General features: G+C 36.2%; 1 protein-coding gene across 2 annotated transcripts in view; it reads left to right on the forward strand.

The window, feature by feature from the left end:
* The window catches only part of INTS2 (integrator complex subunit 2), a 60285-nt gene that overhangs the window by 8368 nt on the left and 35286 nt on the right, over positions 1-16631 (forward strand). For both annotated transcript variants that reach the window (XM_049636531.1, XM_049636530.1), the window contains exons 6-13: positions 2142-2272; positions 2503-2676; positions 6073-6299; positions 8417-8542; positions 12535-12606; positions 12690-12804; positions 14693-14761; positions 16477-16611. In XM_049636531.1, the coding sequence (XP_049492488.1) occupies positions 2142-2272; positions 2503-2676; positions 6073-6299; positions 8417-8542; positions 12535-12606; positions 12690-12804; positions 14693-14761; positions 16477-16611 (1049 nt within the window). The remainder of the gene's footprint in view (positions 1-2141; positions 2273-2502; positions 2677-6072; positions 6300-8416; positions 8543-12534; positions 12607-12689; positions 12805-14692; positions 14762-16476; positions 16612-16631) is intronic.

Below are 16631 nucleotides of genomic sequence, written 5' to 3' on the forward strand. Positions count from 1 at the left end.
CTGGGGAGGAAGAGAGAGAGAGAATCTTTTTTTTTTTTATTTTTAGAGAGAGAGGGTATAAGTGAATGAGGGGCAGAGAGAGAGAGAATCCCAGGAGGGGCAGAGGCAGAGAGAGAGAAGTGGGACTCACCCAAAGCAGGTCTTGTGTTCCCCTGAAGCGGGGCTCCAGCTCACCTGAAGTGGGGCATGAGCATACCCGACGTGGGACTTGAACTCATGAACTGTGAGATCATGACTTGAGCTGAAGTCAGCTTAAAGACTGAGCCACCCAGGTTCCCGGGAGAGAAAGAATCTTTAAAAAAAAATTTTTTTTTAATGTTTATTCATTTTTGAGAGACAGAGCATGAGCTGGGAAGGGGCAGAGAGAGAGGGAGACACAGAATCCAAAGCAGGCTCCAGGCTCTGAGCCATCAGAACACAGCCTGACACGGGGCTTGAACCTGTGAACTGCGAGATCATGACCTAAGCCAAAGTCAGACGCTCAACCAACTGGCACCCCCCCGGGAGAGAAAGGCACCCCCCGGGAGAGAAAGAATCTTAAGCAGACTCCACACTCAGCGCAGAGCCTGGTGAGGGGCTCAATCCCACCACCCTGGAATCATGATCTGAGATGACATCAAGAATTGGATGCTCAACCAACTGAGCCACCCAGAAGGCCTGCTTCATTAATTCTGAAGCTGTGATTGGGTCCATGTACATTTAGGATTGTTATATCATTATGATGAATTAAGCCTTTTTCATTATAAAATATTCTTCTTTATCCTTGGTAATATACCTTCTTTTGAAGTGTACTTCATTAATACAGTCATAGCAGCTTACAATTAGTGTTTGTATGGTATATATCCATCTTTAAAAAAATCTGTATCTTGGGGCACCTGGGTGGCTCAGTCGGTTAAGCGTCCGACTTCCGCTCAGGTCATGATCTCGCGGTTTGTGAGTTCGAGCCCCACGTCAGGCTCTGTGCTGACAGCTCAGAGCTTGGAGCCTACTTCGGATTCTGTGTCTCCTTCTCTCTCTGCCCCTTCCTCACTTGTGCTCTGTCTCCCTTTGTCTATCAAAAATAAATAAATGTATAAAAAAAATTAAAAAAAAGTCTATCTTTAAGGTGGGTTTCTTATAGACAAGTATAGTTGAATCTTGTTTTTTAAAAAAACTTAGTTGCAGTCTCTGCTTTTGGAGTATTTAGACCATTTATGTAGATCATTCAATGTGATTATTGTGGTGGTTAGATTTAAGTGTATCATCTTGTTATTTGCTTCCTTTTTCTTCTTTTCCTTTCTTCATTTGGATTGAAATTTTTTGGGATTCCATTTAATCTCAACTACTGTCATATTAGCTTTATGTCTTTGCTTAATTATTTTCTTGGCATTTACATTTCTTTATTGTTGTTGGGTTTAAATTTTTTTTTAATATTTATTTTTGAGAGAGACAGAGAGAGACAGAGTGTGAACAGGGGAGGAGCAGAGAGAGAGGGAGACACAGAACCCGAAGCAGGCTCTAGGCTCTGAGCTGTCAGCACAGAGCCTGACGTGGGGCTCAAACCCACGAACTGTGAGATCATGACCTGAGTTGAAGTTGGATGCTTAACCAACTGAGCCACCCAGGTGCCCCTCCCCTTCTTTTAGCTCTTTAAAGATGTTGTTATATTGTCTGTGGTAGTTTTGATTTCTGTTGCTCTGTATATGTTTCTGTTTACCTCTGGCTGCTTTTATTTGTCTTTTCTTTGTGGCTGCTTTTAAGATTTTCTCTTTTCCACTGGTTTTCAGAAATTTGCTTATGATGGATCTCAATATTATTTCTTTGTGTTTATCCTGCTTGAAGTTTATTGAACTTCTGGTTTTATAGTTTTTATCAAATTCAGAAAAATTTCTTCAAATATATTTTTGTTTTCCATTCAGTTTTTCTTTCTGAGACCCTAATTATATTTGACTACTTGGTATTGCACCACAGGTCACTGTTCATTTTGTCTCTTTTCACTCTTTGCTTTATTTTGACCAGTTTCTTTTGCTATGCTTTCAAATTCCCTGATGATTTTCTTCTATAGTGTCTATTCCGCATAAATGATTAATTCAAAGACTGAAGAAATTCTTTTTAACATTCTACTTAAAAGCTTAAAGTAATAGAGGGTATTAAATGTTCAGTTTGTAGGGGTCTCATAAAAAATGGAGAACGACAAGATGAGGAAAGTCTTGGAGGAAGGCGCAGGACAGATGCCCTACGCTTCTTATGTAAAATGAATCCTTCTCAGGCCCTCAAGGTCCGAGGCATGGTGGTAAGAGATATTATTTTTATAAGACAGAAGCCTTTGTATTATGACCAGGAACTTTCCCAAGATGATTTGAGAATCTTGTAGAGATTTGGAATTACTTTCCTTTCTGGGTTTTTGTGTTTTGTGATATGTCCTCCTCTAAACTTTAAAAGCTTTAAAACATCTAAACACTGAAGTGTCCCGGCTCTTTTCCTTATGAGATTGAGTTCAGTTTGTTTTCTTTGCTGTGTTAGGTAGAAGAATGTCACTTGCCAGGCCTTGGAGTGGCTTTGACATTGGATCATACTAAAAATGAAGCTAGTGAAGATGGAGTGAGTGACTTGGTTTGTTTTGTTAGTGGTTTGCTTCTTGGAACAAATGCAAAAGTCCGGACTTGGTTTGGAACTTTTATCCGAAATGGACAGCAGGTGAGATTAAAAATATTTATAGGCTAAAATTAGAACTACCCTACAACCCAGCAATTGCACTATTAGGCATTTATCCATGGGATACAGGTGTGCTGTTTCAAAGAGACACATGCACCCCCATGTTTATAGCAGCATTATCAACAATACCCAAAGTATGGAAAGAGCCCAAATGTCCATCGATGGATGAATGGATAAAAAAAAAATGTGGTGTGTATGTATGTATATATATATGTGTGTGTGTGTGTGTGTGTGTGTGTGTGTGTGTGTGTGTGTGTGTACACACACACACACACATATACATACAATGGAGTATTATTCGGCAATCAAAAAGAATGAAATCTTGCCATTTGCAACTACGTGGATGGAACTGGAGGGTATTATGCTAAGTGAAATTAGAGAAATTAGACAAAAATCATATGACTTCACTCATATGAGGACTTTAAGAGGCAAAACAGATGAACATAAGGGAAAGGAAACAAAAATAATATAAAAACAGGAGGGGTACAAAACAGAAGAGACTCATAAATATGGAGAACAAAGTGAGGTTTACTGGAGGGGTTGTGGGAGGGAGGATGGGCTAAACGGGTAAGGGGCACTAAGGAATCTACTCCTGAAATCATTGTTGCACTATATGCTAACTAATTTGGATGTAAATTTTAAAAAATAAAAAATAAATAATATTTATAGGCTAGGAATCAGGATATTTTGGCAACTAGTAAAAGAGGAAGAAACACTTTTAGAATGATGTCATTAGACCAGTGCTTCTCACACTTTTAGTCTTAGGACCTCCTGACATTTTAAATCACTGAAGGTACCAAAGGGCTTTTATTTATGTGCTTTTTATCTATTGATATTCATGATATTAGAAATAAAACTGAAGATTATGAAATACTTACCTAATTCTTTAAAAATGGCAAAAATAACTTTTTAATAATAACCCTATTAAATGTGAACATATTTTTAATGAAAAATAACCATATTAAAAAAAAAACTTAGTGAGAAGTGTTGTATTGTCTTATATGTTTGCAAATCTCTTTAATGTCTGGCTTAGTTGAACATTTGGAAAACTGTGTTGTACGCTTATGAGAAAATGAGGGTAGAAAAGGCAAATAATGTTTAAGGAGATATTTTTAACCTCTGGACTCTGAAAGAGTTTTGGGAATCTCTAGGGTTCTGGGACAGATCCATGAGAATAGGTCATCAAAATAAGTTGTTATTATAGTCTATAATTTTAATATGTATCTTTTTTTATTATGGTAAAATATACATGATATAAAATTTACTGTTTTAATCATTTTTAAGTGTATAGTTCTGTGGCATTAATTACATTCACGATATATTGCAACCATCACCACTCTTCATTTTCAGCACTTTTTCATCATCTCTAACAGAAACTCTGTACCCACTAAACAATAATTCCCTATTTCTCCTTTCTTTCAGCCCCTGATAACTTCTTTCTACTTTCTGCCTCTATGAATTTGACTATTCTAGGTACCTCATATAAGTGGAGTCACACAATATTTCTCTTTTTAGGTTTGGCTTGTTCTATGTTTTCAAAGTCCATGCATGTTGTAGCATGAATCAGCATTTCTTTTTCAAGGCTGAATAATATTCCATTGTATGTACATACTACATTTTATTTTTTCATTCATCTATTGATGAATATATATTATATTTTGCAACAGTTTTTAAGTTGCAAAATATTTCACTTTTTCAAAGAACATTTCATGGTAACTCTGAAAAGAATCTCTATGAAGGAATCTATGCAGACTGATTTTTATCTTGTTGATGTCAATGAATTAGACGGTAGCATATGTACTGCTTAGTCCTCCAGCCTATATATTTTTTAAGTTTATTTGTTGCTTTTGAGAGAGAGAGGGAAAGAGAGAATCCCAGGCAGGCTCCACACCATCATTGCAGAGTCCAGTGCAGGGTTCAAACTCACAAACTGTGAGATCATGACCAGAGCTGAAATTGAGTCAGATGCTTAAATGGCTAAGCCATCCAGGTGTTCCCACTAGCCTATTTTTTATGCTGCTGGCTCACCATACTTTTCTGTAGACAAGTTCTACTTTATTTCTAGCCCATTTGAGAACTAGTTTTAAGCCTTGATTTTTAAGGGGAAGTTAACATTTATTGCGTACCTTCTATATGCACTGTGTTAAGCATTTTGGTATGCTCCTCTTGTTTGTGATTGTCCTTTATGTGCAGTAAATTTTTCTTATTTGAAGCTAATGTTATTAAAGCAGGTTTATCATATTTTACTTAGAACCATTTTAAAAATAATAACTGACATCTGCCTAGTTCTTTACAATTTAGAACTGCTTTCATATGTGTTACCTTTGTTCATTCTTTCATCTATTTAACAGATACTGTATGCTTGCTATATGTCAGGCACAATGTTAGGCCCTGCCAAGTAATAGATGACTAAGATGTTATCCCTGCCTCAAGAACTATGAGGGTGATAGACTTATAAACTCCTCATTACAACAGCCCTGGAGTTAAATATTACTATTATTATTTTTTAGCATTTACTTATTTATTTTGAGAGAGAGAGAGAGAGAGACAGAGAGAGAGCGAGCCAGTGGGACAGGGGCAGAGAGAGAGGGAGAGAGAGAATCCCAAGCAGCCTCCACAGTGTCACGCAGAGCCCAATGCCAACTGTGAGATCATGACCTAAGCCAAAATCGAGTCAGATACTCAACCTGAGCCACCCATGCACCCCAGGAGTTAAATATTATTAATATTCATTTCCTTGTCATTAAGGACATTGGAGTTCAGAGAGTTAAGTGTACATAGTTAATAGCAAAGCTTTGTTTAAACCCAAGATGTCCTGTCTCCAAGATGTGAGCACTTTCTACTGTATTACATATGACTCTGTTAGTCATTATGTATTTGAAAGTATTTAAATGACATTTTACAGTTCAAATTGTCATTAACTTAGTGTTTTCTGTATAGCCAATCTGGATTAGTGTGAATAGAGTGTTCTTCAAATGAATCAGTGAATTTTCAGTTTTTAATCAGTTGGTTAAAATGAGATTCTACAGTTACAACAGGCTCTTCAAAAGGGTCAATTTCGGGGCGCCTGGGTGGCTCAGTCGGTTGAGCGTCCGACTTCGGCTCAGGTCACGATCTCGTGGTCCGTGAGTTCGAGCCCTGCGTTGGGCTCTGGGCTGATGGCTCAGAGCCTGGAGCCTGCTTCCGATTCTGTGTCTCCCTCTCTCTCTGCCCCTCCCCTGTTCATGCTCTGTCTCTCTCTGTCTCAAAAATAAATAAACGTTAAAAAAAAAAAAAATTTAAAAAAAAAAAGGGTCAATTTCAAGTGTTTAACTGGGGAGCTTTGTTTGAATGTCCTTTTGACTTGGTAAGTGCTCCATGCTCTATATTTTTTTACAGAGAAAAAGAGAGACCAGTAGTTCTGTCCTTTGGCAAATGAGAAGGCAGCTTCTTCTGGAGTTGATGGGCATTCTTCCCACAGTAAGAAGTACCCGCATTGTGGAAGAAGCTGATGTGGAGATGGAGCCCAATGTGTCTGTGTATTCGGGGCTGAAAGAAGAGCATGTTGTGAAAGCCAGTGCACTCTTACGTCTGTACTGTGCTTTGATGGGGATCGCTGGACTCAAGTATTCAATAATTTGATATTTTACCTTTTTATTATTTTATTTTCTTGTTTTTAATTCCAAGAAAGCGAGCCAAAGGCCTTTTATTCAGAGGATTTGGGTTTTCTAATGGGCTTAGGTAGCAGGCTGGCTTATATCAAGAATGAAGTCCTTATATCAAAAACATTCCTAGGTGGGATGTATCCATCTATTTTTGTCAGATTGTAAATAGAATTATGTGAATATGGGAAGGGCCAGAGCAGTTTAAGAAATGTATGACTTTAACACAGCTTGACATGACTATAGTGAATGATCTGTGAGTGATGCTTTACCTAGCCCATGTAGCTAGTTGAAGTAAATCTCTCCTGTGTTTCCTTTCACAACTGAAATCATAAATTATTTAAAATCGATATATTGTGATTATATTTATTTATTTATTTTTAACATTTATTTATTTTTGAGAGACAGAGAGAGAGTATAAGCAGGGGAGGGGCAGAAAGAGAGGGAGACACAGAATTCGAAGCAGGCTCCAGGCTCTGAGCTGTCAGCAAAGAGCCCAACGCGGGGCTTGAATTCACTAACCACGAGATCATGACCTGAGCTGAAGTCGGATGCTTAACCGACTGAGCCACCCGGCGCCCCAATATGTTGTGATTATTAAGCACAAGATTTCTTAGTTAGTCAATGAACTACATCCTTTTGAGTAATGTCCTCAATTGTTACATATACAGTCCTCACTTTGCATGTCTCTGATAAGTCTGGATTTCACTTACCACACTTAGTGTTGGCTTAGTTAAATAACACTGCTCCCTCAACAACTAATGTATCAGTTACTATGATACATTAGCCAAATAATTGTATAAAGTACAAACTTTGCTGAGAGCTCTTCAAGCCCAAGTCATTATGTAAATAACAGATGTACATCATGATCAGTGACTAATCACATCATGTCGTTTAAAGTTGTTGGCGACTGGTCACTGCCAATCTATTATTCGGTTGGTGAACATACAACAAAATGCATAGTTGAACTGTCACCTTGTCTCTCAGTGACACCTTGTCTCGTGTCATTTGAGGAAAATAATTGAAAGAAGGAATCGGCCAAGAAAGATGAAAATGTAGCAAAGAAACAAAAGGTGGTAACACTGAAAGTGACATTTGAACCAAACATAAATAGAAGAAATAGCTGACTGAAGATGTTAACACTGCTGCCATTTGAGAAACACTAGATATGTATCCCACGAACTTAGTAAAGGTGCCCTTGTCAACATGCATGAAGAAAGTCATTGTGGAAAAAGGATGAAGTCCCAGAGGAAGTGATGCTGGCAAAAATCTTCACCTTAAAGGATTTTTCATGACTGAACATAACAAAGAATAAAATGTTGGAATCAGATTCAAACTTAAAAAGGGCTATGACAATTCATCAAGGATTAAGAAAGAGGTTCACTCCACATTATGATATATAGAATGAAAAGAAGGCAAGGGCTATTCAAACTACTGACAAATTTTTTTTTACAAAGAAAACACTTTAATTCCCAGTGTTTGTAATATTTTCAATTACAGAGTGCTATGTAAATATTACTTTGCTATTTTTTCCATTTCCCTATGTATTATGACTGAGAGGAGGTTTTTAATGTTTTGACGTTTTATGATATATTTTTTACACTTTTTTTTAAAGTTCATTTATTTTAGAGAGGAAATGTGAGTGAGAGTGAGCAGGGGAGGGGCAGAGAGAGAGAGAGAGAGGAAGAGAGAGAATCCCAAGCAGGCTCCACACTATCAGTGTGGAGTCCAATGCAGGGCCCGAACTCACAAACCATGAGATCATGACCTGAGCTGAAATCAAGAGTTGGATGCTTAACCGACTGAGCCTCCCAGGCACCCCTGAATGGTTATTTTTATGGTCCCATACTACTCTGCCGAGTGAGGATTGTGTGTATTTGTATCTGAGGAAAAGCACTGGTTGTAAGTGCAACAGTTTTGCTTTTAATGACTTAAGATCTTAAAGACTTTATAAATATGAGGTATCTTTATAAAGATCAGAATTCATATCTGAAAAGTTAAACTGTTTGGGAAGTGTCCCTTCTTCTTCCTTCCTCTCTCAACTAAGAAGAGTAAAGCCTAATAATATATTCATTTTTTAGACCAACTGAGGAAGAAGCTGAGCAATTACTGCAGTTGATGACAAGCCGTCCTCCTGCTACACCGGCTGGGGTTCGCTTTGTTTCGCTTTCCTTTTGTATGCTACTGGCCTTTTCTACACTTGTCAGGTACTTTACTATATAGGTTGCTCTATTTTCTGAAGGTCTGATTTTGTTTGCCTATTAAAATGCATGTATAGCATTAATTAGGAGTGTACTAAAAAAAATTGGTCTAGGGATGGACAGTGGTATTATCTTTTAGTAAATGGTGTCAATAGCATCAATTGTATGCCAGTTAAAGAGTCATAATAGTTCTTCATCATTTGTTAAGGCAAATTCCCTTACTTCCTGTTTCCCCTTCCCTCAGGCAACTTTCAGTTCTTTTAGTGGATTGTTTTGTTTTTTTACTTCCATATCTTTAAATACTGTGTTTGTATTTGCTATATTTTGATCTTGATTTTTCAATTTTAGGAATAATTGTTGATTTCCTACTGTGTATGAAAGATGAATAATTAGTTCTCCTTTCTTCTTTTCCCCCTAGCACATCTATATGTCCTTCCCATCTTCCCATTCTCCTAGTACAGTTACATTGCAATTTTGCTTTGGCAAATACTTAGTTGTTCATATAATACTATTGGGAGCTCAACCATGTAATAGATGATTATTTTTCTTCTGCAAAACTTGCTTTTTGCATTAATAATTATCCTGTATTTTGTTTTCATTTGTTCTTTATTCTTTGTACTTACATTAATGGAACCTCATACTCTCTGCCAATCTTAACCTCCTCCCAAGATATTTCCCAAAGCATTTCCAAGAATACCTCCCAAGGTATTTCTAAGGAAATCTCTCCTCCTAACTGGCTCCAGTCTGAACTGGTTACCTCTGCATCTGGTACACAGCTCTTATCCTGGAATTGCTCTTCATTATTATTTTCACAACTTGCTTCATGTCTCCTTTTTTGGATTTCCTGTTTCCTGCATCTCATATGTCCTTCTTTTAATTGTTTTCTCATTTTGCTTGTTTAGAATCGATATGTGGGAGGTCAGTTATTTTGAGACTGGGTATTTCTGACAATGTCTTAGTTCTGACATGATTAAGTTTCATAGAGTTTAGAATTTGAAGCTGGAAGTAATTTCCTTTGAGAATTTTGAAAGTGTCATTCCATTGTCTTCTGACTTCCAGTGTTGCTGATGAGAAGTCTGATGACATTCTGATTCTTGTTTTTTTGTGTAGCCTGTTTTTTTAAAAATATGGAAACATGGAGGATTAACTTTTTGTCCATAGAGTTTTGAAATTTTTTGGATGATAAGCCTTAGTGTGGGTCTGTTTTTGTCTGTTGTCGTAGATATTCATTAAACCCTTTCAACCTGGGAACTCATGTCCTTTAATCTAGGAAATTTTGTTAAGCTAATTTGTTGGTAATGTTCCAAATGGCTTTTTTTTTTTCTGTCCAAAACCTTCCCTTACTTAGATATTGGATTTCCTGAAATGATTATCTTATTTTCTTATCCTTTCCTGTTTTCCTTATCTTTGTCTTGTTCTCCTTTTTTAAAAAAACAGCTTTATTGAAAGACCATTCACATACCATAAAATTCACCCACTTTAAAGTTTATGATTTAATAGATTTACGTGTATTTACAAAGTTGTACAACCATCACCACAATCCAAATTTTAGAATGTTTTTCTCACTCTGAAAAGATACTGTTCATTCTACCTTCTAAGATTTTTTTTCAACTTTTAATCCTCTGTAGTTTTTGATATCTAAGAGTCTTGTTTGTTTTCTGGTTATTTCTTCTGTATAGTAGCTTCACAGTGGCATGCTTTCTCTGATACTAATCATAATGACTGAAGAGATTTTATTAGTACTGTTTCTTTTCTAAGTTTTTTTTTCCTGCTTTTTTTTGGTCTCTATTTTTCAAGTTAGAAAGTTTTTTCAAGGGTTTGATAAGTCTCTATTTTCTTCCTTCCTTCCTTCCTTCCTTCCTTCCTCCCTCCCTCCCTCCCTTCCTTCCTCCCTCCCTTCCTTTCTTTCTTTCTTTCTTTCTTTCTTTCTTTCTTTTTCTTTCTTTCTTTCTTTCTTTCGTGGGCTCCATGCCCAGCATGGGGCTTGAACTCACAACCCAGATCAAGAGTCACGTGCTCTAATGACTGAGCCAGCCAGGCGCCCCAGGGGCTTGATAATTCTTGATTGTTTATATTTAAATACAAATATAAGTAGGAAAATAAATAAATAAATAAATAAATATAAGTAGGAAACTGATAAGCAGATTAGAATCTTTTAATGTATAGGTAGCTCTTTGGGAAACTTACCATATTCTTAGAGGAGACTTTTGTCTTGTGTAGAGAGTAAAGGCCTGACAAGAAACCCATAAGCAAAGTTAAAAAATGAGGGTTAGGGAACTAAGCTTGTAGTTTAATCATTCACTTAATTCTCCTACATTTTGAACGGTGCTTCAGATATCCCTGGTTGTCCCTTAGTTCAAAGACACCTTCTTTTACCATCTCCAGAGCATAAATCTTCAGTCTTCTCTCTGCTGGGGGAGGGGGATTCATCTAATTGTGTAGAATGGAGGAGGTGATCTGGAGGTCTACTACTTATATAGACTGTTGACCTTTTTAATTTAGGCTGTGTCTTCACTCTTCCTCCTAGAACTGCCTGGAGCTGTCAGTTCCTAAGCTCTTTGGGGATTCTGTGGTATAAAGTGGATTGGCTTTTCCTTCCTGCCAGTTGAGTATTCTGCTTTCTTGCATCTGCTGAATCAGTTACCACTCTTCCATATGTTCTCTTGCTTCCAGTATTCTGTGTTGTTGTCCATCGTCATCATCATATGCATTTATGCCTTTTAGGAAAATCCCTTTAATGTAGTTTGGGGTTTTAGGAGGGTGTGAAATTAGGTAATAAAATGACGTGATTTCTCTTTTCCTGAAGTAATTTCTAAACATTATCTCTAATCTTCATTACTTTTAAAAGGTGGGTATTTTTACTTGTATTTTTGGATAGGAGAGCTAAAGTTCAGAAGGATCATTTACATTTCTTGTTTGAGATTAACAGAGAGAGGATTCCTACTGAGGTCTGCCATGCTCTAAAGGCTATTATCTTTCTACCACATAATACTGTCTTTTTTTAGAGCAATGATTTATGTAGAGTTGAGACTCACCTTTTAAATTTTCTTTACTTGGGTTATCAGGCTTTTCAGTTGCTTTTGTTTTATCCATTTATACCGCAATGAAGTAGAAGAAAATCAATGCAAATTATTTTCACAAGTCAAAGTTGACTTGTACCTTTCGATGTAAATCTAGGAATTCCCTTTTAAAAAGTCATTGTTGGTATGTTTTTATAATCATTTTTTATGTGTGATGAGCCCATGCCTCTTTTTTCTTTTTCTTTTTTTTTTGAATAGTGCTCTCTTATTTCTCTATAGTTTTGAGTTCTGCTCAAAATGTTTTTTACAAAAAGTTTTTTTTTCATTTTATTTATTTGAAAGAGAGAGAGAGAGAGCACAAACAGGGGAGAGGGGCAGAGGAAGAGAGAGAGAATTTCAAGCAGGCTCCATGCTCAGCACAGAGCGTGACGTGGGGCTCAATCCCACAACTTAGGATCATGACCTGACCTGAAATCAAGAGTCAGACACTCAACAAACGGAAGCATCCAGGCACCCGTCTGCTCAAAATTTTTCAAAATTAAATTTTAATTACCTTGTTACTGATCTCATACTCAGTTTGTGACTTTTTGGTGATTGTTTTAACACTAGATTTTTTTCTATATGAAATATCAGCTGTTAATGCAGTTTTTCTAACATTTTAAATCCAAAAGGTCTTTGCTTTTCAAAAAATGTGAGGAAGTTCACTTTCTCCAACTTGTAAATGCAGTAATTAAAACTTTGAGAGGGTTTGACTATTCACATTCATAAAGAAAAGCAAAGGCCCTTATTCTTCATCTCTGGAACTACTTCATTATTTCAGTGACAGGTAATAGCCATTTCAACAAGGAGTTAATTTAAATTGATATTTCAAAATAGCGAAGGAAAAAATACTATCTACTAAAAAATAATTCCAGAATGCTTTCTCATTCTTATGCTAGTATCTCTGATAAACCATTGACTTTTTCATGTTTTATATAGTACACCTGAACAGGAGCAGCTAATGGTAGTGTGGCTAAGTTGGATGATAAAAGAAGAAGCATATTTTGAAAGGTAAGGTGACTCCATTTGTTTCAGTTAGTAAGTTTTTCTTAACTTCTTTTTGGAAATTCATATTTTCTTTTTTGTTTCAACAGTACATCTGGCGTCTCTGCTTCTTTTGGGGAGATGTTGTTATTGGTTGCTATGTACTTTCATAGCAACCAGCTTAGTGCTATCATTGACTTGGTCTGTTCCACTTTGGGGATGAAGGTAATTTTCTTTTATCTTCTTTCTAAGGAAGGTGTTTCTAGGTGGGGCATTTTCTTGTAGTGTACAGTATATTTTGTTTCCATTTTGAAGTAATTTTAGTTTAATAGTTTGAAATTTTATCAGGAAAAAATATATGTTTTGAAAACATTTATTTACAAGAATAATAGATGTTCAATATAGAAAGCATGAGAATACACAAAGGAAGAATATAATTTCATTTTTCAAGATATCAAGGATACTACTGTTCACCTCCTGGCGTCTATTCTTTCTTTACATTGATATATTTTTCAATTTTTCAATTTAAAGAACTTAACCAACATGTGATGACATATCCTCATATCAATATATATTCTAGGGTGCCTGGGTGGCTCAGTCGGTTGAGCGTCCGACTTCGGCTCAGGTCATGATCTTGCAGTTCACGAGTTTGAGCCCCGTGTCGGGCTCTGTGCTGATAGCTCAGAGCCTGGAGCCTGCTTCAGATTCTGTGTCTCCCCCTCTCTCTGCCCCTCCTCTGCTCACACTCTGTCTCTCCCTCTGTCTCAAAAATAAATAAAAACATTAAAAAAAAATTCTGATACAATATCATTTTTATTATGGACTGCATAGTAGTCCATCATATGGACCAATCAGGATTTTCTTAATGGATCCTTTATTTGCCATGTAGATTTCTTACTTTCTGAATAGTGCCTAGATGATTATCCTTATTTATGTAAATACATACATAGGTACTCATATATGTTTATCTTTAAACTTGTTTTTTAAGTAATCTCTGCACCCACCATGGGGCTTGAACTCACAGCCCCAAGATCAAGAGTTACATGCTTTACAGATTGAACCAGCCAGGTACCCCCTTTAAACAATTTTTGGATTATCTCCTTAGGAAAAAGTTCTAGAAGGCAGTTACTAACTAAAAAGAATATAATTATATTAATATAATTGCCAGATTATCTTACTGAAAGTTTATATTGGTTTAACTGTTCTCATTAGTGCATGAAAGTACCAGTTAACTGGACTCTCACCATCACTGGGTGTTACGATTCTTTTTCATCTTTACAAATTTGATTGATGAAAGATGGTTCCACTTACTTTGCATTTCATCGATTACTAGTGAAACTGTGTCTTTTGTGTTTTTTTAAAAGGTTTTTTGTATTAGTTTTTTAATGTTTATTTTTATTTTTGAGAGCAAGAGAGACAGACAGAATGTGAATGGGGCATGGGGGAGAGAGAGAGGGAAACACAATCTGGAGCAGGCTCCAGGCTCCAGGCTCCAAGCTGTCAGCACAGAGCCTGATGTGGGGCTCGAAACCACGAGCAGCGAGATCATGACCTGAGCCAAGGTTGGATGCTTAAGTGCCTGAGCCACCCAGGCGCCCCAAAAGATATTTTCACTTATTTTTTTAAGTAGGCTCCATGCCAATGTGGGGAGAGAACTCAAAACCCTGAGAGTAAGAGTCATATGCTGTACCGAATGAGCCAGCCAGGACCCCCAAAACTGTGTTTATTTTTAATTTATTTTTTAAATTTACATCTAAGTTAGTGTGCAGATACATATATTATATATTATATATATGTATGTATGTGTGTGTGTGTATGTATATATACATATTATATATATAATATGTATATATACTTATTCCCCAGAAAGGTAGCTATTTCACCTTCACTTATGGAATAATCCACTTCTTCCCACTTACTTGAAATGCTGATAGTAGTATTTACTAAGTACTTGTATATGATGAAAAACACACTTTAATGTTGGTTTGAGAAACAACTTTAAAATAGAGTATTTGAACTTTAATTTTATATATCACAGTCATTTTAGATAATAAATTTATTAAAGTGTGCTTCATATATTTTTATGTGCTGAGAATTTTTTTGGTTGTTTTAGATTGTAATTAAGCCAAGCTCCTTGAGCAGGATGAAGACTATCTTCACACAGGAAATTTTTACTGAGCAGGTACTTCTTTTAACTTTATTCTTTAGGTACTTCTTTAATTTTGTTTTACAACATTCATTTGGGGAAAACTTGCATATCTCAGTTTAAGAGTATACTATAGTCCTTTAGTTTCCAATGATAGTTTATTTAATCTCTGAAACTTCTGTAAAGAATAATCCCATTTAAAGTTTACTTTTTTGAGAGAGAGAGAGGGAAGGGTGTGGAAAGGCAGAGAGAGAGTGAGAGGGAAAGAGAGAATCTCAGCAAGGAGCTGATGCGGGGCTCGATCCCACAACTGTGAGGTCATGACGTGATCTGAAATCAAGAGTGGGGGAGCACCAGGGTGGTTCAGTCGGTTGGGCAACTGACTTCAGCTCAGGTCATGATCTCACAGTTTGTGGGTACGAGCCCTGCGTCGGGCTCTGTGCTGACAGCTTGGAGCCTGGAGCCTGTTTCGGATTCTGTGTCTTCCTCTCTCTCTGCCCCTCCCCCACCAAAGCTCTGTCTCTGTCTCAAAAATAAACATTAAAAAAATAATAATAATGAAATCAAGAGTGAGTTGTTTAACCAACGGAGCCCCTCAGGCACCTCTAAAGTTTACTTTTAAAGTATATACTATATACAAATGTATGTTTTAAATTTATATATTTTGGAGATTTTGAGTAAATACTAAGAGTATGGTCTTAGATGTTGATGGTAAGGATCTCACATAATCATTTGGATTTGTCAAGAGAAAAACAAAATATAGACCTGTTTAAACTTTTAGGCTGTAATGTTCATTTCTAACTAAATTATAAGCTAGAGTGTCTACATTCCTTATTCTTGTATTTACATGTTCTTATTTGGCCTTAGTTCTTTTGTCCATGGGTAATCTTAAGGATATTTTGTTTTTTTTTAGCGAGGAGACAATTCTGAAATTTAAAATTAATTCCCAGATTAATTTGTTAATGTAAACCTCAGATAACAAAGAACATACATGTCTTAAAAAATGAGATTCGAAAATACTCATGGATGCATAACTGTTGTTTATTTTAGGGTAATACTCTCATCCCTATACCAAACTCTCTTTTCTCTCCTCAATGTACATACACTCCCACGTACAGACACACATGGTACATAGGAGACTCATAAGTTATTTTTTATGTGTTTATTTGAAATGACTGGAAGATGACTTTGGGAAGGATCTTTGAACAACCATTAGAGGTCTATGCATGACAGAATGAGAATGACAATAAAAATTCCTGTTTATGTCAATGTGATAATTTATATCATATATAAAGAATTTATATCACATATAAAGAACTGATACTTTATAATTGACATATGTTTTTCAAAGCACTTTTTCCCCCTCACAAAAACCTTTTGAGGCAGGTAAGACTATATTGTTCCATTTTATAGATGTGAAAATAGACTCCAAAGATATAATGATTTATGTAAAGTCACTGAGTCCAGATTTTATGATTCCAAATTTTAGATTTTTATTTTACCTTACTACATCACTGTCAACCTATCTATGCTTAAAAACAAATTTAAAAAATTAGAGTGCTTTACAAATTCCTAAATGTATGCTGCCTCATCATTCAGAAGTATTAATTACCATGTAATTAGTTTTTCTCATTCATTCCTAGGGACCGCATTTGTATTAAATATTGACAGTCTACCTGCTAATCTTCCCTGTTTCAGAATAATTTTATATTTGGTTTTATCATATGTATTAATATTGTTTTCCCTTTTAGGTTGTCACAGCTCATGCTGTTCGGGTCCCTGTCACCAGCAACCTGAGTGCCAACATTACTGGATTTTTGCCCATTCATTGTATTTACCAGCTTCTCAGGAGTCGTTCCTTTACCAAGCACAAAGTGTCAATAAAAGTATAACCTTATAGTTATAT

The sequence above is a fragment of the Panthera uncia genome, chromosome E1 (genome assembly GCF_023721935.1).
Source record: "Panthera uncia isolate 11264 chromosome E1, Puncia_PCG_1.0, whole genome shotgun sequence".
Classification (NCBI taxonomy): Eukaryota; Metazoa; Chordata; class Mammalia; order Carnivora; family Felidae; genus Panthera; species Panthera uncia.